Here is a 19,151-nt window from a genome sequence, read left to right as displayed (position 1 = left end):
CTTTTTTAAGTGTTTGGACCGCAATTGTTTGAATGTTAAATGACGAGACAGAGGCGTTGATGCGAGTAACCAGTCTTGTTCAGTACACTACAATACATCCGGGTATCTCAACCACACCGGTAAAAACACTGGAGTTGCAGTAATTAACATTTACAAACAGATGGCATCACTGTGCCATCTTACACCCATAACATCTTCCCTTTTATAAAATAGGACAGGAGCTGTCAATTCACTAACAAAACAAACCTAGTAATAATTTCCAACATGAACAGTTTATTTCTTTTTTCTTTTTTTTCAGGTGACAACTTAACACATTTTGATACTCTCTTCACTTTTATCTCTGTCTGTCAACAATCCCTAATGGGAAACCTACAGATTAAGTATTTTTGGTGGCTGGGACAGACGCCCGCAGCGTGAAAAGACAGGGCGCTTGTCTGCGAGGACTGCGGGTTCCCGCACAGGCGTGTCACCTGACTGTCTAAGGGGAGTATTGACAGGCGAGGGAGCGGCCGACCTGTGATCCCCTGGCTCTTTGCCCAGTGCCTCAGGCCCCATGTGACTTGCTGGGATTCCGTCTTTTGTCATGCGACCCCTTTGACCATCAGGGTTCTGAGTAGGTGCTGGCTCAGCAATCCGAAGGTCAACCCTGTTACGACAGTACAGTGATCCATTCACTTCGACCAAGTAGGAGCGTGGTGCCACTTTCTGTACACAGGATCCGAGTCTCCAAAGGCCCGTCCGCTCCCCTGGTAGTGGCTTCATTCGCACCGTTTCACCAACCCTGAGCTCAGGTAAGTCTTTTGCTGATTTGTCGTAGATGAACTTGGGGACCTGTCTTCTGTGACGTAGCTTCACCAGCACGTCTGTCACCACACATGGCTCCTGGAGAGTGCTGGCTACTGGCAGAGCTGCTTTTAAGCGCCGTGCCATGAGGCGCTGGGACGGGCTGCTATCCATGCCTTCTGTCGGGGAGAGGTTCTTTGCAGAGGTTCTTTGCAATTTTTACTGCGGACTCCGCCTTCCCATTAGCTTTTGGGTGTCGTGGTGATGAAGTGATGTGCTCGAATTCCCATTCTGCAGCAAATTTTCGGAACTCAACTCCGGAGAATTGGGGTCCATTGTCTGTAATTACCCTATCTGGCTGGCCATAGCGGGCAAACTGAGCCTTGCAGCGTTTGATCGTTGTCTCTGCTGAGATGTCGGGGAGGAGGTCAATCTCCCAGAAGTCTGAGTAATGATCGACTACCAGCAGAAAGTCTTTGCCACTGTACTGGAAGAGATCTAAACTTACTATCTGCCAGGGGCGCATCGGTAGCTCGTGGGACATCATCGTCTCTCTCTGTTGCTCAATGGCATATTCATTGCAGATTGTGCATTTACTGACATAGTCTTTGATTTCACTCTGCATTCCTGGCCAATACAGTGTGTCACGTGCTTGTCTGTAACAGGCCTCGCCTCCTATGTGACTTGAGTGCACGCACGTCAACATCTCAGGGCGCAGAGACCGGGGAATAACGACTCTCTGACCCTTGAATATTACTCCATTTGGAACACTGAGCTCCTCTTTGACTGGCCAATATTCTATTACATTTACATTTAAGTAATTTAGCAGACGCTCTTATCCAGAGCGACTTACAAATTGGTGCATTCACCTTATGATATCCAGTGGAACAACCACTTTACAATAGTGCATCTAAATCTTTTAGGGGGGGGGTTAGAAGGATTACTTTATCCTATCCCAGGTATTCCTTAAAGAGGTGGGGTTTCAGGTGTCTCCGGAAGGTGGTGATTGACTCCGCTGTCCTGGCGTAGTGAGGGAGCTTGTTCCACCATTGGGGTGCCAGAGCAGCGAACAGTTTTGACTGGGCTGAGCGGGAACTGTGCTTCCTCAGAGGTAGGGAGGCGAGCAGGCCAGAGGTGGATGAACGCAGGGCCCTTGTTTGGGTGTAGGGCCTGATCAGAGCCTGAAGGTATGGAGGTGCCGTTCCCCTCACAGCTCCGTAGGCAAGCACCATGGACTTGTAGCGGATGCGAGCTTCAACTGGAAGCCAGTGGAGAGAGCGGAGGAGCGGGGTGACGTGAGAGAACTTGGGAAGGTTGAACACCAGACGGGCTGCGGCGTTCTGGATGAGTTGTAGGGGTTTAATGGCACAGGCAGGGAGCCCAGCCAACAGCGAGTTGCAGTAATCCAGACGGGAGATGACAAGTGCCTGGACTAGGACCTGCGCCGCTTCCTGTGTGAGGCAGGGTCGTACTCTGCGAATGTTGTAGAGCATGAACCTACAGGATCGGGTCACCGCCTTGATGTTAGTGGAGAACGACAGGGTGTTGTCCAGGGTCACGCCAAGGTTCTTAGCACTCTGGGAGGAGGACACAAGGGAGTTGTCAACCGTGATGGTGAGATCATGGAACGGGCAGTCCTTCCCCGGGAGGAAGAGCAGCTCCGTCTTGCCGAGGTTCAGCTTGAGGTGGTGATCCGTCATCCACACTGATATGTCTGCCAGACATGCAGAGATGCGATTCGCCACCTGGTTATCAGAAGGGGGAAAGGAGAAGATTAATTGTGTGTCGCCTGCGTAGCAATGATAGGAGAGACCATGTGAGGATATGACAGAGCCAAGTGACTTGGTGTATAGTGAGAATAGGAGAGGGCCTAGAACAGAGCCCTGGGGGACACCAGTGGTGAGAGCACGTGGTGCGGAGACAGATTCTCGCCACGCCACCTGGTAGGAGCGACCTGTCAGGTAGGACGCAATCCAAGCGTGGGCCGCGCCGGAGATGCCCAGCTCGGAGAGGGTGGAGAGGAGGATCTGATGGTTCACAGTATCAAAGGCAGCAGATAGGTCTAGAAGGATGAGAGCAGAGGAGAGAGTTAGCTTTAGCAGTGCGGAGAGCCTCCGTGACACAGAGAAGAGCAGTCTCAGTTGAATGCCCAGTCTTGAAACCTGACTGATTAGGATCAAGAAGGTCATTCTGAGAGAGATAGCAGGAGAGCTGGCCAAGGACGACACGTTCAAGAGTTTTGGAGAGAAAAGAAAGAAGGGATACTGGTCTGTAGTTGTTGATATCGGAGGGATCGAGTGTAGGTTTTTTCAGAAGGGGTGCAACTCTCGCTCTCTTGAAGACGGAAGGGACGTAGCCAGCGGTCAAGGATGAGTTGATGAGCGAGGTGAGGTAGGGGAGAAGGTCTCCGGAAATGGTCTGGAGAAGAGAGGAGGGGATAGGGTCAAGTGGGCAGGTTGTTGGGCGGCCGGCCGTCACGAGACGCGAGATTTCATCTGGAGAGAGAGGGGAGAAAGAGGTCAAAGCACAGGGTAGGGCAGTGTGAGCAGGACCAGCGGTGTCATTTGGCTTAGCAAACGAGGATCGGATGTCATCAACCTTCCTTTCAAAATGGTTGACGAAGTCATCCGCAGAGAGGGAGGAGGTGGGGGGAGGGGGAGGAGGATTCAGGAGGGAGGAGAAGGTAGCAAAGAGCTTCCTAGGGTTAGAGGCAGATGCTTGGAATTTAGAGTGGTAGAAAGTGGCTTTAGCAGCAGAGACAGAAGAGGAAAATGTAGAGAGGAGGGCGTGAAAGGATGCCAGGTCCGCAGGGAGGCGAGTTTTCCTCCATTTCCGCTCGGCTGCCCGGAGCCCTGTTCTGTGAGCGCGCAGTGAGTCGTCGAGCCACGGCGCAGGAGGGGAGGACCGAGCCGGCCTGGAGGATAGGGGACAGAGAAAATCAAAGGATGCAGAAAGGGAGGAGAGGAGGGTTGAGGAGGCAGAATCAGGAGATAGGTTGGAGAAGGTTTGAGCAGAGGGAAGAGATGATAGGATGGAAGAGGAGAGAGTAGCGGGAGAGAGAGAGCGAAGGTTGGGACGGCGCAATACCATCCGAGTAGGGGCAGAGTGAGAAGTGTTGGATGAGAGCGAGAGGGAAAAGGATACAAGGTAGTGGTCGGAGACTTGGAGGGGAGTTGCAATGAGATTAGTGGAAGAACAGCATCTAGTAAAGATGAGGTCAAGCGTATTGCCTGCCTTGTGAGTAGGGGGGGAAGGTGAGAGGGTGAGGTCAAAAGAGGAGAGGAGTGGAAAGAAGGAGGCAGAGAGGAATGAGTCAAAGGTAGACGTGGGGAGGTTAAAGTCACCCAGAACTGTGAGATGTGAGCCATCCTCAGGGAAGGAACTTATCAAGGCGTCAAGCTCATTGATGAACTCTCCAAGGGAACCTGGAGGGCGATAAATGATAAGGATGTTAAGCTTGTGTAACAGTGTAGGTTCCGTCCCTCTCTTCGCCCCAACCCGGGCTCGAACCAGGGACCCTTGCACACATCAACAACTGACACCCACCGAAGCAACGTTACCCATCGCGCCACAAGAGCCACGGCCCTTGCAGAGCAAGGGGAACAACTACTTCAAGGTCTCAGAGCAAGTGACGTCACCAATTGAAACGCTATTAGCGCGCACCACCGCTAACTAGCTAGCCATTTCACATCGGTTACACTTGAAAGGGCTGGTAACTGTGACAGCATGGAATTCAAATGAGGAGATAGACAGATGGGTCAGGGGAGAAAGAGAGAATGTCCACTTGGGAGAGATGAGGATTCCAGTGCCACCACCCCGCTGGCTCGATGCTCTAGGGGTATGCGAGAACACGTGGGCAGACGAGGAGAGAGCAGTAGGAGTAGCAGTGTTATCTGTGGTAATCCATGTTTCCGTCAGCGCCAGGAAGTCTAGGGACTGGAGGGTAGCATAGGCTGAGATGAACTCAGCCTTGTTGGCCGCAGACCGGCAGTTCCAGAGGCTGCCGGAGACCTGGAACTCCACGTGGGTCGTGCGCGCTGGGACCACCAGGTTAGAGTGGCAGCGGCCACGCGGTGTGAAGCGTTTGTATGGCCTGTGCAGAGGGGAGAGAACAGGGATAGACAGACACATAGTTGACAAGCTACAGAAGAGGCTACGCTAATGCAAAGGAGATTGGAATGACAAGTGGACTACACGTCTCGAATGTTCAGAAAGTTAAGCTTACGTTGCGAAAATCTTATTGACTAAAATGACGAAAATGCTAGCTAACTAACACAACACTAATCAAGTCGTTCCGTTGTAATGTAATAGTTTCTACAGTGCTGCTAGTCGGTAGAGGTTGGCTATTATACAAAAGCAACTTTGTAGCTAGCTAACATAACATAACACTAATCAAGACGTTCCTTTGTAATGTATTTAGTTTCTACAATGCAGCTCGTCGGTAATAGTTGGCTAGGTATGGAACAATGGCGTCGCGGGGGACGGAAATAGCTGGCTAGCTAACCTAGCTAACCTCGATAATTACTAAACTACACAATTATCAAGCTATGACAAAGACAACTATGTAGCTAGCTAGCTAACACTGCACTAGTCAAATCGTTCCGTTGTAATGTATTAGTATCTACAGCGCTGCTAGTCGGTAACGGTTGGCTAGCTAGCAAACCCACTATTTTGAACAGTCATCCAACTTGGAATCTCTGGCATCTTTCTCTGACCTGAAAATCACTGATGTCATGATTTGACCTTGTTTCCCTCCCCCACTTCACCGGATTAACAGACACAATCAGTCACCATACAATCCTTCATCAACACATTTCTGTGGAGATGTTTTATGGTTAAAGGCAGGATTCGAATTGAGTGGGTATGTGAGGATATAGGCCTTGTTATAGAGACTTGCAAAAAGTATATGCTACCACTTGTTTGCTTAGCCATAGAAAAAGCAACAGTCCATATTTTATAAAGCGATCTAGGCTATAACAATGATAAACTCCACAATTATTTCTGCAGTCTACTGGCCTATCGAAGGTCTTGCGCAGTCTAAACATCACAGGAAAATGTGGTTGGTTTATTAAATGTTCTGCAATGTAGAGCTATGCCTAATGCAGTTAGAATCGGTATGGGTCTATGCATCAACCAAACAACTTAACAGATAAAAACATGTATTATTCAGGAGAATCCCATTGAATCAGGCTATTCATTTCAGTGCAGTTGTGTTCTTACGCATATCCTTAGACTAAACGGAACCGTAAACACCCCAGCCTGTTTTGATCACAGATCATGATGAAGCCTGAACATTTAGGCTGTTTATCATTGATTTAGTCCACAATTGCCTACAGATTTGATACACATGAAGACCTATATTTAATCTGGAATTGACAAACAAAACCCTGAGTAGGATCCTGACTTTCCCCCATGTCATATTTATTACCAATTAGGCTAAATGTATTCCTTCTAATTTGCATGGGCTAACCATTGTGATTAATGTTATTTACCATCTTCTGCTTTTTATGAATAAACAGGCATCAGGGTAAACATAATATAATTTCAATGCCCCCCCACAAACACATTAATGTTACTTACCTTACAGATCACAAAGTGAACCAATTTCCACCCCATTAATATGCAAATACATTTGATTCATACACTGGCTTGTCTGGCTGGCATGTTTTCATTTTAAACAGGCATTCCCTTACCTACACTGAAATAATTTTAGTCCTCAATAATGATTTAAAAAAGTCATAGCTCATTAGTACCCCCTTGTGGTTGAATATATATCTATTGTTGTGGTTGAATATATATCTATTGTATGTCTTTTGATACAATTAATAATGTTGAACTAACAAATACCACCAAGGGATGCATTACAATTTACAATAACAAACACCTTATGAAACAGCTGTGAAAACCAATCTAGCAATATTTTAGATTTGAATACATAACCATTGATATTCTTTTGGTACATGTGTATCAATTTACTTTCAGATTTTTTATACACTCACATGGCAATCGTAGACTGAAATACAGAATTCTGGTGTGTCGAATAGAGAGGAGGTGGGTCTTGTGTGGATGGGAGGTTCTGCCTGTCACTTGTTTTTCAACAGGTAGTGGACTCGAAGAGGGAAACTGCAAAGTTCAGGCGCTGCTGCCCTCTCTGTTCTGAGTGTTTGCAGTGCTAGTGTTTTTAGCTAGTCTGTGCAGCTCACATTATGTGCCCAGTATGATAGTTGTCTTGCTCTTTCTTAGCAGATAATGACAACTTGACAATAACAGTAGCTGATGTAATGAAAAGTTGGAGGGTGGTTGGTAATGGAGGACATCAGGTGGATCCATGTCTGGGTGTTAGGCAGAACCCCTAGGTCCTGGAGAACAGGAGCAGAGTAAAGGGAACAGGGTAGGAGACAGACGTAAACAAGCAAACACACAGGTTAAATGATTGTCAGGTATGTAAAAATAGTTATAATTATTTACTTTAAATGTTTGATTAGACATGGATTAATGTTAATGGCAGACATAAAATAAAGGATACCTATCTAATTTTTGATGTTAGTGGGGTTGGGAAGGGATGGTCCCTGGGAAAGATAGAGAGATGAGTTGAGAGAAACTCCAGGGTGGCGTCATGACCACTGGAGTCATACACCCTAACAGTACCTACCTGGAAGTGGCGGTTACTTAACGTGACCCAGTGGTTAGCCTTGAGATTGACTATTTGGAGAAACACCTGGGCCAGTGTTGGTACTGCTGACAGCATAGCGATGCCACCCACCACGAGGCAGCAAATGCAAATAGTTACCATCTGAGATTTGTTATATTCCCCTTAACGGATGTTGACCCCAGCTAGGAGCGAAAGAGCACCAAGCTTTCCCGGGTCTCGCCTTCCTTTCGTCCTTCTTCCAAGCCAAGTAATTTGCCCAGATGTCAAAGCACTTGGTCCCCTTGATTCTTCTCAGGTGGCTCCACTTTTTCTCATGCACCCAGTCCATGTTCAGTCTCACCTTGATTGATAATAGAAATAAATGCAATTCTATTTAATATTATTACATATACATCTCTTATATATCTCGTGGAAGGCCAGAAAATAAATGAACAGCGAACAATAATTTTTACCTGGTCAAAAACCTCCACATCCTTCTCAGTCCGTGCCTGAAGATGGTCTTTGAAGGAGTTCTAATCTGGTTCGACAACTTCTACCACATCAGGTGGAGTATTAGTGACCTCAAAGTGCGTTAATACAAAAAACAGCAAAAGAAAAACACTAAGTCAGTCAAAAAAAGTATACTACAGTATATGCAATAATGTTATATACAATTGCATTGTTTACATCAGTTAACTGTGCCTTCAAACATCACCAAGCTCACTATGTAATTAACCATGTTACCTCAATATTTTGAGTCATATTACATTTTTGCACATTACATACCTGAATTAATAGGGTAAAATGATGAGACAGAGAAACGTTTGTTTTCAGAACTAGTCATTCACCATAATGAAGAAGAAATGTTAATTAAATATCTCACTAACTCACTTAATTGACGTCACAGCTCCCCTAGCAGCAGTAATTATATACTTACATTAAATGCAAATACCTGGGAGGCAAAATAAACAAAATAAAACATCAAAAATGACCATACATATGTGTCCCATACACATGGCAAATGCTTGAGTACCACCTTGACATCTCTGATCTGCTTGCCTCAATAAATTAATACTAGAACATTGGTAGCCAGGATTAGCTATATCAAATCAAACTTAATTTGTCACATGCGCAGAATACAAGTGTAGACCTTACCGTGAAATTCTTACAAGCCCTTAACCAACAGTGCAGTTCAAGAAGAAGTTAAAAAATTACAAATAAAAGAAAAAATAATAAAAAGTAACACAATAACGAGGCTATATACAGGGGGTACAACATGCAACATAGCACCACCACCTTTGAAGGTTTTCTTCAACCTCTGCTCAGACTTAAATCACAGTGTTCCAAGAACCTCCACCAGGGGTGACTGTAGTATCCTCAATCGGACAAAAAGGAGACACGAGGCACCCCACACTCATTTTAGATCCCAAGGGGTTTTTATTTTCATACTGTATGCTCTCACTCTCATCACTATCTCCTTTGCCATCTTCCCAAGTCTTTACTTGGAACTCCATCCATGCACACACGCACACACACACACACACTATAGAATTTCGCTAACATTTCTCACATTTTATGCATCCAGCTGAGGCCTTGGATGGATCATGTTCCTCTGAGATGGGCACAGGGGACAGTCATTTTTAGTGTGGTGGCAAAGTAGTTGAACAGGAGAAGAGGATGTGGTTACTTGTGGAGGGAGAACAGTGAGGGGGGTGGGTTGAGCACCTGCCGTGAAGCTGATTGGTTGCTCTGGCTCATCACATCTTGACCAAAAGAAAGAGATTTCAAAATTAGTTTGACATTGCCATAGTTCAACAGCTGAAAAGCCGGCATTAACATAGTCCCAGAGATAGCAATATATTCAGTATTCACTGAATGAAGTAGCCTACCCATCCCCATTTACAATTGCATTCATTAAGAAATAAATGATACTATAGCACATTCAATTACATTATTATTGTAGACTATAGACTACTCCTGTCACGCCCTGGCCATAGAGAGGGTTTTGTTCTCTATTTTGGTTAGGCCAGGGTATGACTAGGGTGGGCATTCTATGTCCTTTTTTCTATGTTTTGTATTTCTTTGTTTTGGCCGGGTATGGTTCTCAATCAGGGACCGCTGTATATCGTTGTCTCTGATTGGGAGCCATACTTAGGCAGCCTATTTTCCTTTGGGTTTTGTGGGTGGTTAATTTCTGTTTAGAGTTGATGTTCCTGACAGAACTGTTTGGCTGTCGTTCATGTTCTTGTTTTGTTTAAGTGTTCTATTAAACTTAAATGATGAGCACTCTCCACGCTGCGCCTTGGTCTACTCCATTTGACAGCCATTACAGAACCACCGACCACAAGCGGACCAAGCAGCGTGGAAAAGAGGACTGGACATGGGAGGACATCCTGGACGGCAAGGGATCCTACACGTGGGAAGAGATCCTGGCCGGAAGGGATCGCCTCCCATGGGAACAGGTGGAGGCAGCCAGGAGAGCGGAGGCAGCAGGAAGGAAGGACCAATGGCAACGGTATGAGGGAACACGGCTGGCAAGGAAGCCCGAGAGGCAGCCCCCGAAAAAATGTTGGGGGGGGGGCACACGGGGAGTGTGGCAGAGTCAGGTTGGAGACCTGAGCCAGCTCCCCGTGCTTACCGTGGCGTGCGTTGTACTGGTCAGACACCGTGTTATGCGGTGAAGCGCACGGTGTCTCCAGTGCGCGGTCACAGCCCGGTATGTTACATCCCAGCTCCCCGCATCTGCCGGGCTAGGGTGAGGATCCAACCAGGACGGATTGGGCCTCTCCTACTCTCCAGACCTCCAGTGCGTCTCCTCGGGCCAGGATATCCTGCGCCGGCTCTGTGCACTATGTCTCCAGTGCGTCGGCACAGCCCAGTGCGTCCTGTGCCTCAGCCCCGCACGTGCCCGGGCCAAGATCACCATCCAGCGAGGACGGGTTGTGCAGGCTCTCAGCTCGAGACCTCCAGTGCGCCTCCACGGCCCAGGGTATCTGGTGCCCCGGTCAAGGACAAGGCCTCCTGCGTGTCTCCCCAGCCTGGTGAGTCCTGTGCCTGCTCCCAGAGCCAGGCCTCCTGCGTGTCTCCTCAGCCTGGTGAATCCTGTGCCTGCGCCCAGAGCCAGGCCTCCTGCAAGTCTCCCCAGCCTGATGCGTTCTGTGCCTGCTCCCAGAGCCAGGCCTCCGGTGTGTCTCCCCAGCCTGGTGAGTCCTGTGCCTGCGCCCAGAGCCAGGCCTCCTGCGTGTCTCCCCAGCCTGGTGAGTCCTGTGCCTGTGCCCAGAGCCAGGCATACTGAAAGTTCCGCCAGTCTGGAGCCGCCCGCCTGTCCGGCGCAGCCGGGAGCGGCCCGCCTGTCCGGCGCCCACTGCGAGGGTCCCCACTCCAGAGGCACCACCTAAGTGGGCCAAGCCGAAGGTGGAGCGGGGTCCACGTCCCGCACCAGAGCCGCCGCCGTAAGGAAGGCCCACCCGGACCCTCCCCTTTAGAGTCAGGTTTTGCGGCCGGAGTCCGCACCTTTGTGGGGGGGTACTGTCACGCCCTGGCCATAGAGAGGGTTTTTGTTCTCTATTTTGGTTAGGCCAGGGTGTGACTAGAGTGGGCATTCTATGTCCTTTTTTCTATGTTTTGTATTTCTTTGTTTTGGCCGGGTGTGGTTTTCAATCAGGGACAGCTGTATATCGTTGTCTCTGATTGGGAGCCTGATTGGGAGCAATACTTAGGCAGCCTGTTTTCCTTTGGGTTTTGTGGGTGGTTAATTTCTGTTTAGAGTTGATGTTCCTGACAGAACTGTTTGGCTGTCGTTCATTCTCTTGTTTTATTTAAGTGTTCCATTAAAAACTTAAATGATGAGCACATACAGTTATATTGTTGTAGAATAGGCTACTACTGTATCCACACTATATTAGGATACCGTTTTGTCAGGCATGAATTTACAGTTTGAAGTCGGAAGTTTACATATACTTAGGTTGGAGTCATTAAAACTCGTTTTTCAACCACTCCACAAATGTATTGTAAACAAACTATAGTTTTGGCAAGTCGTATAGGACATCTACTTCGTGCATGACACAGGTCATTTTTCCAACAATTGTTTACAGACAGATTATTTCACTTATAATTCACTGTATCACAATTCCAGTGGGTCAGAAGTTTACATACACTCAGATGACTGCCTTTAAACAGCTTTGAAAATTCCAGAAAATGATGTCATGGCTTTAGAAGCTTCTGATAGGCTAATTGACATAATTTGAGTCAATTGGAGGTGTACCTGTGGATGTATTTCAAGGCCTACCTTCAAACTCAGTACCTCTTTGCTTGACATCATGAGTAAATCAAAAGAAATCAGCGAAGACCTCAGAAAGAAAATTGTAGACCTCCACAAGTCTGGTGCATCCGTGGGGTCAATTTCCAAACGCCTGAAGGTACCACGTTCATCTGTACAAACAATATTATGCAAGTATGAACACCATGGGACCGTGAAAATGCAGGAGGAAACAGGTACAAAAGTATCTACATCCACAGTAAAACAAGTCCTATATCGACATAACCTGAAAGGCCGCTCAGCAAGGGGGAAGCCACTGCTCCAAAACCACCATAAAAAGCCAGACTACGGTTTGCAACTGCACATGGGGACAAAGATCATACTTTTTTAAGAAATGTCCTCTGGTTTGATGAAACAAAAATAGAACTGTTTGGAAATAATGACCATTGTTACATTTGGAGGAAAAAGGGGGAGGCTTGCAAGCCCAAGAACACCATCCCAACCATGAAGCATGGGGGTGGCGGCATCATGTTGTGGGGGTACTTTGCTGCAGGATGGCACCATGAGGAAGGAAAATTATGTGGATATATTGAAGCAACATCTCAAGACATCAGTCAGGAAGTTAAAGCTTGGTCGCAAATGGGTCTTCCAAATTGACAATGACCCCAAGCATACTTCCAAAGTTGTGGCAAAATGGCTTAAGGACAACAAAGTCAAGGTATAGGGTGGCCATCACAAAGCCCTGACCTCAATCCTATAGAACATTTGTGGGCAGAACTGAAAAAGTGTGCGTGCAAGGAGGCCTACAAACCTAACTCAGACCAGCTCTGTCAGGAGTAATGGGCCAAAATTCACCCAACTTATTGTGGGAAGCGTGTGGAAGGCTACCTGAAACCTTTGACCCAAGTTAAACAATTTAAAGCCAATGCTACCAAATACTAATTGAGAGTATGTAAACTTCTGACCCACTGGGAATGTGATGAAAGAAATAAAAGCTGAAATAAATCATTCTCTCTACTATTATTCTGACAATTCACATTCTTAAAATAAAGTGGTGATCCTAACTGACCTAAGACAGGGAATGATTACTTGGATTAAATGTCAGGAATTGTGAAACACTTTAGCCAAATACATTTAAACTCAGTTTATGTAAACTTCCGACTTCAACTGTAGGTCTTCCATCGAAGTTGCATGTTGTACCTCGTTTCCCTTCAGTGAAAAGTAGTGATTTCATTTATAATTGAATTAATCCATTAAATAAATACCAGCAACCCCCATAAAATATTTTCAAATAAACCAAATTTTCCTTAACACAGTAGGACTAAATATTATCTATTGATATCACAAGTTAAATAAAGCCTACTTACTACTCAATTGGATCAAGTACATCTTGGCAATTATTTTGTTGTCTATAATGAAACTATCTGGGGCAGACACTCAAAAATCCCTTCTGCCGCTTGTTAAAAAAATGTTTTTAAAAATGAATGTCTGTGTCGCTGCCGAGCTCACAAATACCGATGCCAGTCTCTCACTCTACTAACGGTCACTGCACTCCGGATTCCTTGGGATGTCCTTACCCTAAACTAACACTAAACTTAACCAATTTACATGTATACTTGGTAGAGGTATGGACATCCCAAAGATCCCGAATAGCAACGATGAACTCTGAAAGCCGTGAACACATCTCTTATTGTTGTCTGATGTGGAACTTGTAACAACAGTTTGTGATTGGCTAAAAACATTTAGATCTGTATACAGCGAGATAAGATAACATACCATGCCATGAGGTGTTGAGGGAAAGACAGATTATCTATAGATTGGGCATCATCTTTCCTAGGCCATTAGCCATAACAGGAAATACACAAGCCATAGGCTACACTATAGTTCAAGGTGGCTACGTCCCAATGTCTGCTTGCACAGAAAAATTGTAAGATTCTAACATTTATGGTTGAGATTTAATTAATATAAATATAAACTATGCACATTATGACTGTCATTAACACGCGTTGCAGGCATCACACAGGCGTTGGTATCATGTCATGTAAATCAGAAAACGAAACGCATTGTTAGTAAGGCTTTGGTATCATGTCATGTCAGGTGGAACGGTTGCCTAGGCTTATATATGTCCCTTATCACCCCCCATAACTGCCAGTGTTCGGTATCTCCAGCCAAACAACTTGACAGTGAGTGATCTAAGCTTTTCCTGGGCCTTGATAATGACTCTTATTTCCATTGCACATAAGAGTCATTGGACGAAGGCGTCTTCTCTGTATAGGGTGGTTTTGTTAAGAGCCCTAGCTTGCGCTTGGTCTGAACATTAAAACGCGTCACTTACGGTATGGTTTTGGAAGAATAAGGACCTCGGCGAATTTTTTTGAATTTTTAAACACCTTTATAGGGTTAGTGCTCCCACACGGCCATATAACCATGTTACAGCGCGTGTTTACGGAAGACAGTCGACTACCTGCGCTAATTAGCTGCCTGAATATCACCTGTGTGTAAATAGAAGATGGACGCCACAAACGTGTGTCACTGAAAAATACTGTCAGCTGCAACGGTGTTAAAAAAAACTATTAAAACAGTGTACAGTAAGTATGTATTTTGAATTCGTGAAATAGTTGTTGATGTGATATGAAAGTAGAGTGATTTATGTTTCTGGAACCGTACCGCAATTAAGAATCAATCAAATTATCGTTTAGATGGCGTATTGGACTGTTTTGGCTGACAGAACATGTAAGGTCCTTGGACTATAAAGGAGGCTCATTTAGTCCATTATTTGTCCGTGATGGCGTGCCATCAAAGTATTAGCTTTGTTTCATTGATAAACTAAAAAGATAGTTGTCAGATCTAAATAGACGACTGGAATAGGTTTATCGGATGTATCGGAGACTATGGCGAACGTGAAACGATAACTGCGGATAAAGTGTCTGGAAAATAGACAACCGCAACAAAATAATCAAAAGTTTATACTCAACTATCATGTTTACTTGTTGAATGTTCTTTTGTGTGCACGAAGGCTACAAACTATATTCATGGTAGTGCTGCGGATACAGATAGGTTACAGCTGTAGGTTTCTGTTAATTTTTTTTGTTTGGGCATGTTTTTAGCGATTGATTGAGCTTGACAGACACGCATTAAACCATTGTTGCTCTTTATATTAATTTGACAAAGAGCACGTTGTCTGTATCGCCATTATCATACAAAAAAATACGTCATTGCAATGTTGTGCATTGCCTTTGTAATGGAATTCTGCACGTGTTGTAGCATACTGCTGTGGAAATTCTTTCGAGTTTCTCGAGCTGTGTGTAACCGCCATGCAAGTATTACATGGGGGTTACATTTGTAGCTATTGTCATAAGTTTTAGAACGTTTAACATAATTCCTATTAACTCTACTAAACTTATGTCATTATAATGTGTGCTTCAACGGTTTGCCTGCTGTAGACTTCTGTTCATACATAGACACATTTGGACGAAGGATTATTCAGCATTTGACTTTCATGTGCCCTCCTTGCTATAACAAAGAGTAACTACTGCAATTCAATGTTGAACATGACTGTTCTATGCTACAGGACTCACTTGTCTTTATGTACCCTTCATTCCCCAGGGTCTGTCTGTACTCTGGCCGGCCCTGAGGGCAATGAGGCCGTGACTGACCTTCTGCAGCAGCCATGACAGAGCTGGAGATTGATCAGTCCCACCTGCCACGGGTCCAGGAAGGTATGTAGAGAACCAGACTCACTGGCCAGACTGATGTGTGTGTGTGTGTGTGTGTGTGTTTGGAAACATAGGTGTAACACATTTGATTTGAAAGGCCAGGCCACAGATGCCCTGACAGTCCCCCACCCTCACTAAGACTTAAAAGAATGTGCCCAAGTGTGTGACTTGAAATTGCTGTGAAAATAAAAAGCCAGACCCTCATTACATAGATCCTTGAGGGATTTGGTTAAGGAAGGCTGGCATTAGTTGGCTACCCAGCATCCTTATTATGTGTTTCAGCAGAGGATTACGTGTTGTTGCCGTGTCCCTCTCCACCAGCGCTATGTTTTGTTTCCATCTGGGATAAGAGGTGCTCATGCGATGTCTTAGCATGGTAGGAAGGACTGTACACTGTCAAAGCCCAGACTGGTCTGTAGCGTGTGGCAGCAGATAAGAGCCTGTAATGTGATGGGCATTCCAGATACTCTCCCTCTCTGATTGCAGTTGAGGGAAGAAGTTGGTCCCACTGGAAAGGTTATTTGTGTGTGTGTGTGTGTGTGTGTGTGTTAAGGAAACTTGGCCTCTTTAACTTGCTACTTTTTAGTTGTCACTTGTTGCAGAACTTTGACACAAAGTTACTGATTTCAACCTATGGGTTGTAATTTTCTTACATTATGAAATTAGTAGGTTGTGGCTTGGGGGGGTTAGCTTTCTTTGGCATTTCTGCATACATGCTAACTCATGAGCAGGACAGCAATAGATTTCTAGATAATACTTTCCCTTTCTGCTCTTGTTTCCATAGACAATGAGCAGTGTGTAAGAGCATTTTCACGCTTCATTAAGCAGCGAGCAGTGGATTAACAGTGGACTAACAAAGCCAGCTGTAGACTCTGTTGGACCCCTATACTATTCACTAAAACAATAGCAGCGCTCAAAGATGTCTGATCATGCTAAACTTTCCCTTAGAAATGTATTTTTACTGAAATGTTTTGTCAGTGTTCTCATTGTTTTACACTGATCAAAAATAAACGCAACATATAAACTGTTGATCCCATTTTTCATGAGCTGAAATAAATGATCTGACAAATTTTACATACTCCTAAAAAGCTTGTTTCTCTCAGTTTGTGCACAAATTTGTTTACATCCCTGTTAGTGAGCATTTCTCCTTTGTCAAGATAATCCATCCACCTGACAGGTGTGGCATATCAAGAAGCTGATTAAACCGCATAATCAATACACCTTGTGCTGGGGACAATAAAAGGCCACTCTAAAATGTGCAGTTTTGTCACACAACACAATACCACGGATGTCTCAAGTTGATGAAGCGTGCAGTTGGCATGCTGACTGCAGGAATGTCCACCAGAGCTGTTGCCAGATAATTTTATGTTTTTCTCTACCACAAGCTGCCTCCAACGTCGTTTTAGAGAATTTGCCAGTACCATGTGTAACCAAGCCAGCCCAGGACCTCCACATCCGGTTTCTTCACCAGCAGGATTGTCTAAACCAGCCACCCGAACAGTTAATGAAACTGGGTTTGCACAACCAAAGATTTTGTCCACAAACTGTCAGAAACCGTCTAAGGGAAGCTCATCTGTGTGCTTGTCATCCTCACCAGGGTCTTGACCTGACTGCAGTTCGGCGTCATAACCAACTTGAGTGGGCAAATGCTCACCTTTGATGGCCACTGGCACGCTGGAGAAGTGTGCTCTTCACGATCAAGAGCCTGATCAACTCTATGTGAAGGAGATGTCGCGCCTGGTGAGGAAAATTGCGATCACGCCAGATACTGACTGGTTTTCTGATCCACGCCCTTACTTAAAAAAAAAAAAAAATGTATCTGTGACAAACAGATGCATGTCTGTATTCTTAGTCGTGAAATCCATAGCCTAATGAAGACATGCGCGTTCGTCCGCGTGCTCATGTTGATTTTGTCCCTCCACACCAGACGCGATCAGAACACGTAGGTTGAAATATCAAAATGAACTCTGAACCAACTATATTAGTTTAGGAACAGGTCAAATCACATGAAACATTCATGGCCATTTAGCTAGCTAGCTTTCTGTTGTTAGCTAATTTGTCCTGGGATATAAACATTGGGTTGTTGTTTTACCTGAAATGCACAAGGTCATTTTTATTCTGTCTCTTTGTAGAATTTTGAGTCACACAAAATGGTGTGTTCTCTATGACAATTAATGCACAGATAAAAGAGGAAACCTAGTTGGTTTCTAGTAATCTCTCCTTCAGTCTTCTTATTCTTATGTGGACTTTATATGGCAGTTGGCAACCAACTTTAAGGTGCATTACCACCACCTATTGGACTGGAGTGTGGACCTCAGTTCATCTTTCAATCACCCACATGGGTATATACTCCTAAAAACCAATGGGGTGAGGAAGGGACATGCAGCGTGTAAAAATAATATGCACACACACACACGGTCTAGCGCCTTGTTATGCATACGCACGTGAGCAGTTTGGATGAAAGGATTGTATGTGTACATTTTGCAGCGCATGTAATGCGAGCAGTGTGGTCAGCATGTTATATGAACTGTAACTCAGTAAAATCTTTGAAATTGCATGTTCCGTTTTTTAAAAATTCTTCAGTGTAGTTAACTTGACTCTTTTGAGTAAACCTAACACCCTGTGGGTTGTATTTATGCATCATTTTCCTGAAGTGTGGTGTTCTCAGTGTCCCACTTCTCCTTCCTCATCCTAGAATCTCAGCCAAGTCAACTTGCTTTGTTTTCACTCCCCTCTTATCTGTTCCTGTTTAAAAAAATGTTCTACTCCTCTGGCTACGTTCCTGATATAGCCTGCCTCACAGGGGGAATGTAGCTCCTTAAGGAATGCCCCCCATCCCAGTTACTCTTTCTCCCAGTGACTCTCTCCCAGTCCACACAGCCCCCCCCCTTTCTGTGACCGCTCTATCAGTATGTGAGCACACAGGAGCTGATGGTCCCAACTCTTGTTAAAACAGTCCAACACAGAAAGAGAGGGCCTGAGCGGAGTGCGATTTAAGGTTTACAGAACAGGGAATGGCAGTAAAAACAGACTAGTGGGAAGGAATAAGGGAAGCAGTGAGGGGGTGCGTGGGTGATAGGGATTTGGCTTAAAATAGAACCCCTCGGCACTTTCTCCCACTCTCCCTCCTCCACTTCTTTTGTCTGCCAACCACTTTACATCTACAGCCAAGTGGCTGGGTAGATAAAAGCAAAATGGCTGTGTTCCTTTTGGAACACCAGTCGCTTCCTCTCACTGGAGGTTGGTTGGATAGATTTGCATTCTACTCGCATTGTTTAAGCACCAGTCATTTCCCTAATGCATGATTGACACCCTCAGTGGAGGAAGATTAATGATAGGGGAAGGTGTTTTTACCCACAGGTCGCAAAGGTTATTGCTGCCTGCTTCTGGATCTGCACTTTAACTTTAACCTTTTACAGTCCCTTCCCCTGGAGAGGCGACTGTCTGGAACCCTCATTAACCTCTTTCTGTATCGCTTTCAACCTTTCGGTCTATCAGAAACCCTGGCTGTCCTCCCCCTGACTCCCTCACCTTGGCAATCTGAAACCCTTGTAACCCCTTCCCAGCAATTCTTCCTTCCTTCATTCGCCACTACCAATTCCACTTGATATTTTACTCCCCATCCTCTTATGAAAGAAGTCGGTGCCTTTGTAAAGAAGCTTAAGGTCCCCTCCCCTGTAAACTCACGTAAAGATCCCCTGGGTCGTTCCATGACATTTCAGCAAGCCATGACACCCACCATCTGAGATTGTTCTGAAATCAT

At 45.3% G+C, this 19,151-nt stretch overlaps 1 protein-coding gene and 2 long non-coding RNA genes across 7 annotated transcripts in view; 1 reads left to right on the top strand and 2 right to left on the bottom strand.

Annotated features, from left to right (window-relative positions):
- Positions 1 to 7,671: 7,671 nt before the first annotated feature.
- LOC115165768 (uncharacterized) lies at positions 7,672 to 8,361 on the bottom strand. The gene is made up of 2 exons (XR_003870237.1): positions 7,888 to 8,361; positions 7,672 to 7,775 (listed from the first exon to the last, which is right to left on the bottom strand). It is a non-coding gene; the product is annotated as an uncharacterized LOC115165768 (long non-coding RNA).
- Positions 8,362 to 8,827: 466 nt separating this feature from the next.
- LOC115165767 (uncharacterized) lies at positions 8,828 to 14,040 on the bottom strand. Of its 2 annotated transcripts, none has more exons than XR_003870236.1 (2): positions 14,008 to 14,040; positions 8,828 to 9,177 (listed from the first exon to the last, which is right to left on the bottom strand). It is a non-coding gene; the product is annotated as an uncharacterized LOC115165767 (long non-coding RNA). The 2 variants fall into 2 exon arrangements; XR_003870235.1 differs by lacking the exon at positions 14,008 to 14,040 and adding an exon at positions 11,703 to 11,743.
- Positions 13,507 to 19,151, top strand: part of LOC115165766 (coiled-coil domain-containing protein 50) — a 36,442-nt gene continuing 30,797 nt past the window's right edge. Inside the window, exons 1-2 of one of the 4 annotated variants that reach the window (XM_029719117.1) lie at positions 13,507 to 13,599; positions 15,279 to 15,391. In XM_029719117.1, the coding sequence (XP_029574977.1) occupies positions 15,343 to 15,391 (49 nt within the window). In that variant the 5' untranslated portion in view covers positions 13,507 to 13,599; positions 15,279 to 15,342. The other 3 variants (XM_029719118.1, XM_029719116.1, XM_029719119.1) reach the window with 3 other exon arrangements.

Source organism: Salmo trutta, chromosome 28 (genome assembly GCF_901001165.1).
Source record: "Salmo trutta chromosome 28, fSalTru1.1, whole genome shotgun sequence".
Classification (NCBI taxonomy): domain Eukaryota; kingdom Metazoa; phylum Chordata; class Actinopteri; order Salmoniformes; family Salmonidae; genus Salmo; species Salmo trutta.
The sequence above is the reverse complement of the archived record's forward strand: the minus strand, read 5'-3'. Positions and strand labels throughout refer to the sequence as shown.